The sequence below is a fragment of the Seriola lalandi genome, unplaced genomic scaffold (genome assembly GCF_002814215.2).
Source record: "Seriola lalandi dorsalis isolate HSWRI2012SDOR001 ecotype SW California unplaced genomic scaffold, Sedor1 jcf7180002054917, whole genome shotgun sequence".
In the NCBI taxonomy this organism is placed as follows: Eukaryota; Metazoa; Chordata; class Actinopteri; order Carangiformes; family Carangidae; genus Seriola; species Seriola lalandi.
Genome location: NW_019525469.1, coordinates 166,988 through 181,656, shown reverse-complemented (window position 1 = coordinate 181,656; position 14,669 = coordinate 166,988). Strand labels below are relative to the sequence as shown.

At 40.7% G+C, this 14,669-nt stretch overlaps 1 protein-coding gene across 1 annotated transcript in view; it reads left to right on the top strand.

Moving 5' to 3' along the window:
• The first annotated feature begins 1,283 nt into the window (after positions 1–1,283).
• LOC111673387 (PDZ domain-containing protein 4-like) overlaps positions 1,284–14,669 on the top strand; it is a 44,612-nt gene continuing 31,226 nt past the window's right edge. The window contains exon 1 of the mRNA XM_023431160.2: positions 1,284–1,343. Within this exon, the coding sequence (XP_023286928.1) occupies positions 1,284–1,343 (60 nt within the window). The remainder of the gene's footprint in view (positions 1,344–14,669) is intronic.

Genomic DNA, 14,669 nt, shown 5'->3' with positions numbered 1-14,669 from the left:
GTAGGCGGCAACACATTGAATAAAAACACACACACACACACATACTCACATACACGCGCACACACACACACACACCTTCATCTCTGCAGAGACCACACTCCTCCTCTGTCATCCCTTCATCATCCTCACCAGGAACAATTCAACAATTTTTTTTTTGTCAACCACCAACTGAATCTTCTCTAAATTCTGAAGCACAAACTCTTCCTCCTCCTCCTCCTCCTCCATCTCCTCCTCCTCGTCCCCTGCAGGGCTGAAACAATCTGCAACGCATGAATAAAAATTAATTTTTCACCGTGATGAAAAGACGCAGCATCTCGCCTCTGTGCCCCCTGCAGCACGACAGATAAAAGCTGTTTGCTGTGAGGAGCATCACAACAAAAACCCCCCCCAAAAAAACAGAAATGTCCTGCTCCTTTTGTCTCTCGTTTCATCATTGTTTGTGTCTGCGAGAGAGAAACGTGGAGAAACACAGAAGTGGGTTTCGCTTTTGTCTTCAGAGTGACAGAGCAGAGAGGAGACGACAGAAAGTGAACTCAGCTGGGTTTTTATCACGAGTGACACTTTTCTGAACAAACAGACGTCTCTGTTGAAGAAGTTTGACACATGAAAGCCTCTTAAACTTAATGAAGCACAGTTGGGGATTTTTTGATGAAGTGGCTTTATTTTTTATGGGAAGTTTTGCTTTTCTGAGGAGAAAGTGAGACAACAATTCCCCTCATTGAGCGTAGTTGCCAAAACACTGACTGAAAATTCACTTTTAACAAAAGTTTTTTATATCTCTGAGATAAACCTGGAAAACAGGAGAAGATATTTGAATCTCACTGGAACTTTTTCAGTAAACAGCTTAATCTAATTTCTTTGAAGATTTATGGTCAAATTTTACAAGACCAAGAATGAATCTTCCTACATAGAGGATCTTTGTCAGAGAGGACTACAACTTCACTTTGTCTCAAATCTGATTCGGTTTCTTTAACCTGTCCCTTTTAAATTCAGAGGACCTCATCTTAGCTTCAGACTCTGTCGTCTACACAAACATTCATTGCCTCATTGTTGGTCAAAGATCAGAGGCTGATAAAGAGGCAAATTATCACGCGATCAGAGAGTGAGGACTGACCTGAGGACGTCTGACTGGGAGGTGAAAGGTCAGACGGACGAGTTGGATTACTGATACAGAGTGTCAGCTGTTTCCTGAGGGACCTGCATAGACAGAAGAGAGAGGACGGAGAGATAAAAAAGACGAGAAGAAAGCAGAGAGAGAGATAAAGAGGACGTCAGACGTCATCATGGGCTGCAACATGTGTGTGGTCAAACGTCCGGAGGAGCAGTACAGGATCATGTTCCAGGTAAGAAATCTGGGGACGTTTTTCTGACTGACTCTAATTGAATGTGATTAACTGATGGTAAAGAAAAAGATTAACCATTAAACCATAAAATGAAAATTCAGTCATTATAGGATCTTGGACCTCCCTGCTCTCTCTGCACACTGTACATGTAAAACCAGCAGCTGCCTGGAAGGAAGGATATGAATCTAAACAGAACTGTAGCCTTCTGAGGTCCTCAGTATTTAGACAAAAACAAAATAAATAAAGACAGAAAGGACAAATAATGATTAGATCAAAAATCCATGTAAGAGACATACATGTAGATGTTCACATAAGAACATGAATGTTGCTTTAACTGCCGTTTGGTTTGGAGACAGAAATGCAGGTTCAGCTGAGCGTGTGTGTGTGTGTGTGTGTGTGTGTGTGTGTGTGCGTGTGTGTGTAGAGGAAACTACAGTACCATTCATCACTGCAGGTTGGTCTAGTTACTCTCTGTAAAGGTCATGGTGTTATTCTGCTGGTTTTCTTTTTTTTTTTCGGTGGAGGCTGAAAGTCACATAGGACTCACAACTGAAATCCTGCTCACACCGCTTTGCTTGTTCATGGAAATGTGTGTGTGTGTGTGTGTGAGAGAGAGACGGAGGGAGAGAGATGGTGTGTATGTGCATGGTTGATCATGCCTCCATAAAACAGCCACATTATATTTGCTTTGTAAGCCATTTATATTTCTCTAAATAATGGCATGAAATGAAAATGAATTCCGGTTATGGTGGAGCTGTCCATGGTGCTGAATTCTGGTTTGGGGTGAAGCTGTCCATGGTACTGCACAGGTCCTACTACTGCTCTCATACTGTCCTACTGAGCACTGAGTCAAAGTCAAACCACTTTTTTTTGCACTTTTTGTTTGTTCAGCCCAGTTTTCCAGTTTTGGACCAAACAAATATATAATTACACGTTAAAAACAAACAAACAGAAACCAGGATAACGTTTAACTGAGAAAGCTGGGTACCTGAGATTTGGGTGGTTAGCTAACTGGTTAACTCAGTTGTTAGCTTGGTGGTTTGCTCAGAGGTTAGCTCAGGTTAGCTCAGTGGTTAGTTCAGTAGCTGTAGTTAGCTCAGCAGTTAGCTTCGTTTTTAGCTCAGTGGTTAGCTTTGGTCGACTCCATGGTTAGCTCAGTCGCTGTAATAAGCTCGTGTTTAGCTCAGTAGTTAGCTCAGGTTAGTTCAGTGTTTAGCTCAGTGGGACTGTTTATCGTTGCAGAAGGCTAAAGTAACATTTGCAACAAGGAATTCACACTACTATTTTCTGATTGTGTATATATTTGATACTATAATGATCTGGATGTCCCATGAGTAGAGATGAACTGATTTCAAGCTCAACTGTTGAGGTGCCTTTGAGATCCTCCAAATGAAAAGACAAAATACTTTGTTGTCCATGTCTTCGAGAACAACAGGATGAAATGATTTGCAAAATAAATCTGTTTCATGATGTGACAATAATTAAAGTTGGGTTAGGTTCAGGTATAAAACGACTGGGTTACGGAAATATCCTGGTTTGGGTTAAAGTAACTACTTTACTAAACTCTTTACTGAGGTGAACTTTAGTTTCAGTCTCTTTGATAAAGGCACCAAACCCACTGAGACTCCCAGTGTGACTGTGTAAAACTAAGCTGTAAATGCTAAGCAGGATGTTGCTCTTAGAAGCAGGAAGTCAGTTCATTTTCTTAAACTTTACATAAAACTTTGTGGTTTCTGGTGCTGAGTTAGATTTTTCAAACGGGCTCAACCTGCTCAGTGTGTCGAAAAGCATCGCAGATCCATGTTTATGGAGGAGCTACGGGCCTGAGCTCCCCTCATACATAACACACACATGCACACACACACGCACACACACATGCACACACACACGCACACACACAGGCACACACACTGCTGTCTTCAAATAAAGGACAGAAAGCTTCAGTAAAGAGACTTCTACTTGACAAGCTGGTGGGACACAAATCGTGTCTTTTATTACATTAAGCAAAGTGTAGGAATTGTACAAAAGTAAAACCATCATGGAGGAGACAGTCAAATACATACTGTGATGCAGCTGAAGGTTATTTACACTGTTGGTTAATTAAACTTGTATCAGTTGTCTGAAATGTCTCTGATTCTTAGAGTTGAGCTTCATTGTACACACACACACACACACACACACACACACACAGACACACACACACACACAGATGGCTTCCTCTGCCCTAGCAACAGTTATGCAGTTATCATCTCATTATGCCAAACTATCTCACTAACACACACACACACACCCACACACACACTCACACACACACACATTGGATGCCCCCTGTCACCTTGGCTACATAAGAGAGGGTGTCACTATCAGAGAGTGTGTATATGTGTGTGTGTGATTGCTTATCATCTCCTCTTGAAATCCCATGAGGTCATCAGAATCCATTACAGACCTCATTAATCACCCACACACACACACACACACACACACACACACACACACACACACACACACACACACACACACACACAATGAGAGTGCTAGGCTAATTTTAGACATGGTATTGTATATTACTTACAAAATCAATGGAGAGATGTGATTGGATGCAAACAGATGTGGGTTTGTGTTTTTGATCTTTGGAAATGAGTTGAAGTAACATCTGCACATATGGCTATACATATTTTGTTTTATGTGTTTTCAGGTGGTGACATTAGTAGAAATGTGTTTATGTTGATGGCTTGTTGTCTACATTTGTGCAGCACTGTGGAGTAAAAATTGAGCTGGATATAATCATATAGATAGATAAATGGATGGATGGATGGATGGATGGATGGATGGATAGATAGGGGGAATTCAAGTGTCCAGTAGCTCAATATTAAAGATTAAGTTAAAAATAAATTGTTCAATAGTAGTAATAATAATAGTTAATAATAAACAATAATAGTTGAATTACTCCAGTTCATGACCCACTTCATTTCACTGAGGTGTTGTATAGCCTGATGGCAGTGGGAACAAAGGATCTCCTGAACCTCTCTGTTCTGCAGTGCAGGGAAATGAGATGTTTGCTGCACCTGTAGCTGCTTCTCTGTCCTGCCAGAATGTTGTGGAGAGGATGGTTGGTATTGTCCAAGATGGCCTCCATGTTACATTGCATGCGTCTCTCCAAAACAGTTCTTAGTGAGTCCGACTCCTGTCAAGCACAGACCCAGCCTTTTTGACCAGCTTATCCAGTCTCCTTCTGTTAATGTCGGACATGCTGCTGCCCCAGCAGACTGCAGCATAAAAGAGTACACTGGCCACAACTGACTGATGAAACATGTGCAGCATTTCACTGCAGATGTCAAAGGAACAGAGCCTCCTGCGGAATAAGAGCCAGCTTCGCCCCATGTTGTTCAGGGACCAGTCCAGTTTACTGTCCAGGTGCACACCTAGGTATTTTTAAGTGTGCACCACCTCAATGTCCTTCCCTCGAACGTTGACTGGCTGAAGGGTGGGCCTAGACCTCCGAAAGTTGATGGTCTTGGTCTTGGAGGTGTTCAGAGGGAGGCAGTACTTGTCACTGCAGTCAGTCACTGAAGGCCCTCATCGGATCCCTGTACACCATTCCTTGGAATAAAAACCCATGACAGAATACCTCTGAGCTCATCGTATGTAACCGTGGACAGACACACAATCCACTTCTACACTAATGCCTTGTTAACATGCACAAATGGAAGTTTTTTTTTTTACAGTGTTAGTGATCTTTCAGTAAGTACTGCCAGCCAGCAGCAGCCTCTGGGCTGTCCCACGCTGGCTCAGAGCATTTGAACACCTCTCTGGTGGCTTCAGGCTCCGCCTGTCTGAGTGAAGCTAAACGGCTGCTGGGAAGCAAAGAAAACCTAAGTGTGTGAAAAGAAAATCAAACGTCAGGAATCAAACCTAGCAAATCAAAGAGAGCTCTGTGTGTGTGCGTTTGTGTGTGTGTGTCCCTCAGGGCTCACTAGAGCTGTAGCTGTGTGAGTGCGTTGAAGCTGGCAGGTGTAGAGGTTTATTTCATTTCATTCGATTTCCTCGCTGCCTCGGCCTGTCTGGATGGATACACACACACACACACACACACACACACACACACACACACACACACACACACACACACACACACAGCCCCCACACATGGACACAATAGACACACCTTGTCCTGCTGAACACAAATATGACACGTTTTCTGTCCATTGATCCACCTGTCTCTCTTTCTGTATGTGATTTTCTCCCCTCTCTCTCTCTCTCTCTCTCTCTCTCTCTCTCCTCCCTCTTTTTCTTTCCTCTCTTCTGTCTCCATTTCTTCTTGTTTCTTAAAATCCTAAAATTGAAAAATCAAACATTCATTTATTCTGTCTGTCCATTAATCTTATTCTTTCCCCTCTCCAGGAATACATCCATCTTTCTATCTCCTCATTGTTCTTCCTCTTCCTCCCCTCCCCCCTCCAGTATTCATTCTTCCTTTCACCTGGTCTCTCTCCGTCTCTTCTTATTAACGCTCTCTCTCTCTCTCTCTCTCTCTATCTCAGTTTTTAATCTTCGACTACCTCCAGTGTCTCTTTGCTCTTTATTCTTCCTCTCTCAATCCATTTACCTCCCCTTCTCCTCTCTCCCTCTCTCTCTGTATTGTTTTTGTCTGATTCTACATTAAGAGATTTTCTGACATTTTGTTTTTCTTCTACAGTAACTGTATTTTTATTCCGCTAACACTTCTCTCTGCACACAAACTTCTGTGAGATTCTGTACATTTCTAAATTGTATTTATTGCAATTTCCTCCTTGCATTTCCTTATTCTTTCATTTTTTATAATTTTTTTCGTCTTGGTATTTTTTTCTATCAAATGACAAACTTAAACTGAACACAGAAAGTGTTTTTGGTCAATGATTAAGGATCAAAGACGTTTAATTCCAGTGCATTTGATACTTGAAAGTCGTCAGGTCCCAGATTCAGAATAAATGCAATCAAATCAATAAAATGAAGACTGTTAAAAAATGAGTCAGGTGGGCTCTTATTGAAACATGCTCTCGAAGCGGTAAACAAAACAGCACTTTACCAGGTTGTTAACAGTGTTCAGTGAAATAAAAGCAGCAGGAACAATTAGCAGTCTTAAATGTAATCTGGCTCAGTGAGTGATTATTCAGTCTGGTACAGAAAATTCAATGTGAAACTATTTCCTGGACACGCATGACAACTTGTGCAAAACTGGTTAAAAAGTTAAATATATAATACAAGTTCAAATATTTTCAAGTGAGATTTCAGTGCTGTCGTGGTTTCCTCCTGCAAACAGTCTGGATTACTGTGGAGAAGAGCTGAGAGACACTGAGCGTTTGGTCCAGGAGGAGTGAGCACAGGTACGTGCTGCTTCCAGGAAATAACAACAGCCTCATCCTCTGAGTCCAACACTGACTGAAGCTCTCACCTTCATCCTCCTACTTATGTAAGGCTGTAGCCGAAAAGCAGCTGATACTCAAAAGCCTGAAAAACTCAACAGACGTCTGGAGCTGGTTCATAATGAAGCTGAAGAACACAAGTCTGAAGTATGATATGTGAGTGTATATAGATTTGATATATTATCGCTTCCCTCCTTAAAACCTTCCTGTCTTTCCTCTGTTGTCGTCTTTTCCCTTTATTCTGTCTGCTCTTTTTGTTTCTCTCACCCTCTTCTCGTTTGTCTCTTCCATCCATCCCACCACCTTTATTTCTCCTTTCCCTCCCCTGTAGCCCCCCCACCCCCTCACTCCATTTCTGTTTCCTCACTTTGCTGTCAGATTTGTGTCAATGTGAAGCTGTTGCCGCGGTAACCGGGGTCATTAAGGAAGCTGTATTTATGCTTTCTTGCACTGAAGCTGGCAGATCTGCTGTAATGAACGAAATGCACACGCACACGCACGCACGCACGCACGCACGCACACACACACACACACACACACCACCAGCTGCTTTTGTAAACGACTTTACTTTGTTGCTGGCATCATTACAAAGAGAGAGACCCGAACATGTGTCATTAAGTGAAGCATTTGTTCACTGAGGGTGAAGCATCAAAATAATTTAGAGTCAAAACTAAACTGCGCTCAAAGTGATGTATAAAACCATAGCTGCTACTAATAACCAGACAAGACAAATATAGACACCAGATCATCATGTCTGTGTGTTCAGAGCTGGAGTCTGGATGTCGTTAGCTTAGCTCAGCGTAAAGACTGGTAGCAGAGGGAAACAGCTGTTCTGGCTCCAAACCTCAGTAAATAATATGAAACCCTGTCTTTTAAAAAATACATTTCTATACAACTCAACAGACACATATGTTTTGTATAAAATGTAACTGTGATCAGATTATGTTTTTATTAACATTATGAGGATGTTCTTAATTTACCTCAAGTCGCAAATACGTTGATTCTGAATCAGTAAAATGTTCAAAGACAACGTGTTTTTTTTCCTCCAAAATATCAGATTTTGCAGAACAACATCCACCTGTAGTGGCTCCACATTATTAAAAAGTTTTCTGGTTCTCTTCAGACTCTCACAGCACCTGGTTGACTTAAGACACAACCTGTTTATTTACAATTAACCTAAACAACCACCATCTACGCCACCATCCACCTCCAAGTGACTCCACTGTCATTAAAAATACGTTGCCTCTGAACATAATTCAGCCAGACATTATATTTCCTACAAAATGTATTTGATGTTGCACTTTATTTGTATTTAACTGATGATGAAAATCAGGAAAAAACACAAACATAAATGAGAGGATAGAAATGATAAATTAATAAAAGCAGAGAAAATCTGGATAAAGTCACAACAGCATCGCACAAATGACAAATAAAATACAAACAAATAAAAGAGTGTGGTCAGCCATGTCTTCATGATGATAATTTAGAGGCTAAGGAAAAGATTAATGCAGGGAGAGGATCTAACTGTTAGTGACAAACTATTCCACAGTTTAAGGGAAAACAACTTTAGTTTTTAGTCGATGCAGAGCTTTAAAAATGAAGAATCTTAAAATCAATTCTGAGACATGGTCTCTCTTCTCACTGCTGCATGTTGAACCAGCTGCAGACGAGGCAGGGCTGATGTACAAGTAAACAGACCAAAGCCTGTGTTCACAAACTCTATTTGACAACACACTGACACACTGTTGTTTATCAAGAAATAGTTCCAACATCGAAGCCGCTTAAAGTCGACTTTGAAAAGAGCCAGACCAGCTGTTCTCCCCTGCTTTCTGTCTTTATGCTAAGCTAGGCTAACGACATCTAGACTCCTTCCTCAAAGAGCAAATCTCATCTCAATGAGATGCTCAACTAAATCTTTAGGCTGTGGTGTCTGACTGTTAGCTAAGTTAAGCTAACTGCCTGCAGCATTTTAGCTTAGCCACTATTAGCCTTAGTGCTATCGAATTCTGGCTTTGCCATGGATGTTTAAATGAATGGATGAAAAAAAAAAACATGAACCTGTAAGAAAATTGGATTTATGTGCGAAAAAAGTCATAATTTGACCATGAGAGTAATTTAAATGAATTACTTTATACATCATCATGTCTTTGTCTCAGTGTTGTTAAAATAGATGCTGAGACATGATGAAGACATGAAAATAACCCAGTGCCTCAGGTTAGACACTCTGATCTGTGCTGATGTTACTGTGTCCGCAACAGTCTGTTCACTTTAACCCGTGATCCACACAAGACTAACAGTGTTTCACAAAGAGCGCCGACTGACAGACGAGAAAAGAACAAATACATCTTCTCACATTACGACCGTCAAACATGTTGTTTGCATGTTAGTCTTTAAGGACTCGTCCGATCTGAGAGTCGTCAGAACTGCATTAGTCTTAATGAGCTGCCGGCTCATTAGGCTTTCAGCAGCAGAGAGACTCTGGAGACACAATCAGCTCGTCTGTATTCAGCTGTGGATCTCAGCTGAACGCCGGGTGGTAACATGCTGCACATGTTGCATCCACAGGAGGCAGAGCAGAAAACACTGAGCTCTGAGTCCAGGGTGAAAGACACGAGGCCGAGAGCGACTCCAGCAGCTAGACAGCAAAATGTAACTCTGACCTTTCAGCTAGTTTTAATTAATTGATCACACGATCAACAGAAAATTTCTGAGCTGTAATTATAAAGAATTTTAAAGCATCAGCTTTGGGCTCTGGGATACTAACGTCTGCATTTCAATGATTTTCTGACATGTAGAATATTATTGAAAAAAAACCTCATCAACAGATCAGATTTTATTGGAGATAAGTATTTGCTGCAGCTAAAACAAAAGTAAAACACTTAAGTATATGGTTTTCCACTCGCTTTCCACTCGTAACATCAGTAACATCGTTAAAATCACACAAACATCACACCCACCTGTCACTCAAAGTAGCCACGCCCTCAAAAATGCATAACTTTAAGCCTTAATAAGATGTAAACAGGTGAGTTGTATAAAAATTCACCCCCATACAGTTGTTATGAAGGAGGAAGTCAACTATAGAGATGGAAACAGTTCTTTGTACCAGGTTGTAAACATGTTTATTTCTGTTGTAAAGTTGGACATTTGAACATGGGAGTCTATGGGGGATTGACTCACTTTTGGAGCCCGACTCTAGTGGTCACCGGAGGAACTGCAGTTTTTGGTACTTTTTGTTTTTGGGTTGTCAGTCCATCCCATTCTCGTGGACACGATATCTCAATAACGGCACACACATTTACTAGGACTCAAGGATGAACTGGTTAGATTTTGGTGGTCAAAGGTCAAGGTCAGTGTGACCTTACAAAAAACCTTTCGCGATTACTCAAGATTTCATACAGCAATTATAACCAAATTTCACACAAATGGTTAATATTTCACATGAGTGGTGGAGGTGTACAACTGTGAGGCAGTAATTCTAGCTTTACATAGCAATCTCCACACAGCTGTTTACATTAGAATCACTTTTTTATTCTTTTTATCCTCTATTGTGAAGGAGTGTATGATGTCTTGATCACCTCTCTGACTTTTAATGATGCTGATTTAGATGTCACAGCCAGTGACGGTTTGTACATGGGATGATTTGTTTAGACTGAGTTCACAGCCTCAGGTTGTTGGGAAAAATTAGCCTCTGACCCTGAACAGAATAAGTAGGTAAATGTAAATGCTTGGGCGAATGTTTCCTTTATTTCACCAAATATATTTACAGTACATGTATATATTTATATATAGAGATGGAATGTGTCCATAAACGTGCTCTTCAACTAAACATTTGCATGAGAATGCGGAGACGCTGTCTGACTCCATTACCTCGAACGGCGGCTCGGATCATCAGACAGCCCCAGGAGGGAGATGAGGCGTGTATCAGGGCTGTGGGTGTTGTGCAGTTATGAATCATAAACACACAAGATGGAGGTAATCTATGTGTTAGTGTACTGATCTTTTCATGCATTCAAACTTAGGGCGACGCAGCATGGTGTCACTCTGCTGTGTCTTTATACTGAAACCTCCCAAACATGTTGTGGAGACATGTGAGATAAGATTTTCACTCCATCAAGAAAACAACATAAATCAATCAAGGTGAAGCAGCGTCCTGGTGATGAGCATCTCTCAATTCAACATCACAGCTGAAGAAAAAAACAACTGACCTTACAAGAAAAATTTAGCTTTGGTCAGATCTTCAGATGCCTTAAAAATAGAATAATTCTAACATTAATTCATGGACAACAGTTAATATTCTGCTTTTAACTGCTTGTTAAACACAGAAACAGACGCGATGCTCATGAGCAAGGCAGTAAACACTGAGCCGGGCCGGCTCCCATGTGACTGTATAAATGTAAAGTTAATGAAAATAATGATTTTTATGTTCTGAAGCCATTATAGCAGTGATACATGTTTATGTGAAGGCAGTTCAGGAGCGTGCTGTGTGGATTTACATAATGAGCACATGACTGAGAATAAACCATGGAATAAATGTGATCTGTAATATGGGTCTGTGTGTGACTCATACATCTGAAAGCTAATAACACAGTTTAAATGATTTACAGCTTCATATTTACATGATCTGTTTGGTTCTCCTAAAAATGAAAAGGTAATCACTTGTGTGCTGAAAAGGCTCCGAGGCTAGAAATGATTTTGAATGACGAGCCGAATGTGTGGAGCTGAATCTGAATAATGCAGCTGCCTGATGGACAGATCGAACAAACAGAAACAGCAGGAACAACTGTTTAGAAAAATCATGTCTGTAGACAGTTTATATAGTCTGAATCTGAACAGACCTTTTCTCACGGTCATTCTGTCCGTTTATCTTTTGTCCAGGTTTTGAGAATCTGTGTCTGAGATTTTTTGTCTCTACCTCAATAAAATGGAAGTAAATGGAATTTAATTTGCGCTGTTCCAACCTGGTCTCATGCCAGTTCATGTCCAGGTACAGAAAATCTAATGTATTGATGGATATGAATTGGCCATGTACGTGGACATAAGAGCAGTGACTGCTTTGTTGTTTTGTTTGTTAATATTCTCTTTTGTTGGTCATTATTTTTTTGGTGCTTATTTAGCTAGTAGTTTAGTTAGTTTTGGTTAACTTGTATTTTGTATATTTGGGTAATGCTATGTGCACATGAGGTTATTATTGGTTATTATGAGGCAGGTAGACTGGTGTAGGACCAGCATGCACCTGGGTGGGCCTATGGTTTTTTTTACCAGAGCAAATCAAAAGGAAAAACACAATGGCTTTGTTTGGCATATGGTGCATCAGTGGCCTTTGATTTTTATATTGGGTTTAAATTTGTTTGAAGCCAAATAGCCACGACATCACAAAGTTACAGAAGTCCTGACGGCTCATTTTAAGGCTCAGTTTCTGTAAACAGGCTTTGTGCATTTCTCTGTGGACTGAGCACTTTGATACTTTCACAGTATTAATATAAAACCTGGACCTGCTTTATAATCAAAGAACACACGGACATCTACCTTCACACAACATGGACCTTTAAAACAGAACATAAAGCAGATGAGACGATTTCTAACAACTTACAGTTTGAGGAATAATATGAATACAAATACGAAGACAAATTTTTTTGTGACATGAACAAATAGTAGCTCACATTTCTCTCTCATCGCTCTAAACAACTGAACAGTGCAGGTCTGACTTCGGGCACAAATGAAGCTGCATCCACTGAACGAACTGAACCACAGAAGTGACAGTTACTGAAGCTGTTTAGATTCAGCACTGAAGCACTGAGTCGTAGCGTATGATGCGTATGATGCTGGTCGGGGTGGTGCAGGGACACACAATGTGTTAAGTGCTGGTGGGTGGAGTTCGCATCCTGTGGCTGATGGTTTGTTTTAATTATCAGGATGTGACCAAGTGGTTTAAGTTGACTAAACGTAGTACGAGTAGTTTTAGAGGGAGCTGACAAACAGCTCTCTATGAACATGTGTTGTTGTTGTTGTTGTTGTCTGTGGTTTAGAGCTGCATCAGTCAGACAGAGAAACAGGAACAGACGTTCATTGTGGATTAAATGTTGCTTTGACTGAAGCCTGGTTTCTGAAATGTAAATGTGTTTGGATTATGAATCATAATAAAGAGTTTTGAGGAAATACTGGAGGTTTCCTGGAAGTCGGAGCTCCGTGGAGAGACGTGTGTGTGTTTGTGTGTGTGTTGTGTTCTTTTGAATGTAGGTGTGTGTGTTTGTGTGTGTGCTCTTTGAACCAGCAGATGTGGTGTGGAAGAGACAGAGTCTGTGTTCTCTTCTTCCGTGGTGTCTGCACATTGTGTTGTCAGATAAAAACCTGCAGTGTTTGACAGGACACCAGCTGTACTGTGGCAAATGATCTGCGTAATTTAATGATCTTGAGTGAAACAACAGTTTGGAGCGGTCGGGCTTGAATCTGTTGCGGTCTGGTCCAGGTTCTGTTGACAGCTGAGAGACAGTCACAGTTTAATGACTGTCGTTGTTAACTTCCTGATCCTGCTGTTTATCTCGATGAGAAAGTCTAAATTTAATATCAATTTAATTTGAAGTCAGGACCGTTTGTCATCATTTCAAAACATTTTATTGTGTGTCATTTATTTATTGTTATTGCATGTTCAGATTATTTTTTTATCCATGTATTTAACTCTTCACTAATTCACCCTCTGTGTGGCAGAATGATCCTGGGCTGGGGGAGGGGCGATGGGATACGGGGGCTACAGTCAGTCAGTGTGATGGTGGGATATGTGATCTTTAATCTTAATGACGACGAAAATATATTATTCAATATATGTACAAAAAGAGTGAGGAAAAATTCACAGTTTGCTCTCCCACTGTTTCTTCAAGGTTTGGATTCAGTTGTTTTTTCTGTGCAAACACAAATCTGATGTTTGCATTTGGACATTTATAATTATATAAAAAAATATATATTTATGTTACAGTCACAATAATGTTTTTTCTTCCTGGGTTTGTTAGGGTTTCCTACAGTGAAACTTCTACCTGTTGTTTCACAGGAGCAGCTGTTAAATGGACCTTATGGTTCTAGACACAGTGACATATACTGATTTGTTTTCTTACTGATTGTTACATTACAGTGTTTCTCCAGCAGTGTTGGAGAAGCTGCTTTGAAATCACAGCATAACAACTACTTCATACTGGGAGAGGTTGAATCCTAAAGTTCCAGCAACATTCGGCAGGAAACCTCCAAAAAGAGACTTTGTGTTGATGAGCACTGGCCACGTAATGTGGGTTATTTACAATGTGCTAATGTTGAAGTTATTTAGTGATTTATGTAGGTTTTTATTGTTCATTATAATCTATATTTTAGAAGTTCCAATGTTTTCCACATTCTTTAAATTTTCTGCTGTTTCCATGTGTTTGTTTTTTTTATGTGTTGGAACTGAAGTGTATTAAAAAGCCTGTAAATATTTATCTTTTCTCTAATGCACAGGGCAAGATGAGCAGACACTGTCTATCTCCTGACACTGAATACACAGTGTGTGTCAGGAGTTACACAGTACCTGCTCTCCTCCTCAGCGAGCTGTCTGGTCTCTGTAGTCTTCAGTAATCATCAGGTCTGTTCATGGCTTCAATCCTCAGCTTGACTTCCATTAAACTGAGAGTCCAGAGGATTGATGGAGGTGAGAGGTGAAAGGAAAGAAAGGCACACAGACTCAGAGTAGAAATCTCTTTCTAACGACTGAGACTCTTCTCTCCTCTTTTTTTCCCCCACCTTCATCATCTTCATTTTGTATTTTACATTTTCCCCCTCTCCTCTTTTTCCATTGTTTCCCAATTTCTGGATTCAACCTCCATCTCCTCTTCTTCTCTTTCTTCCTCTTTCTTCCTCTGACCGCTCCCTGTCTCTTCCTTCAGCCCCCCCCCCCCCCCCCCCC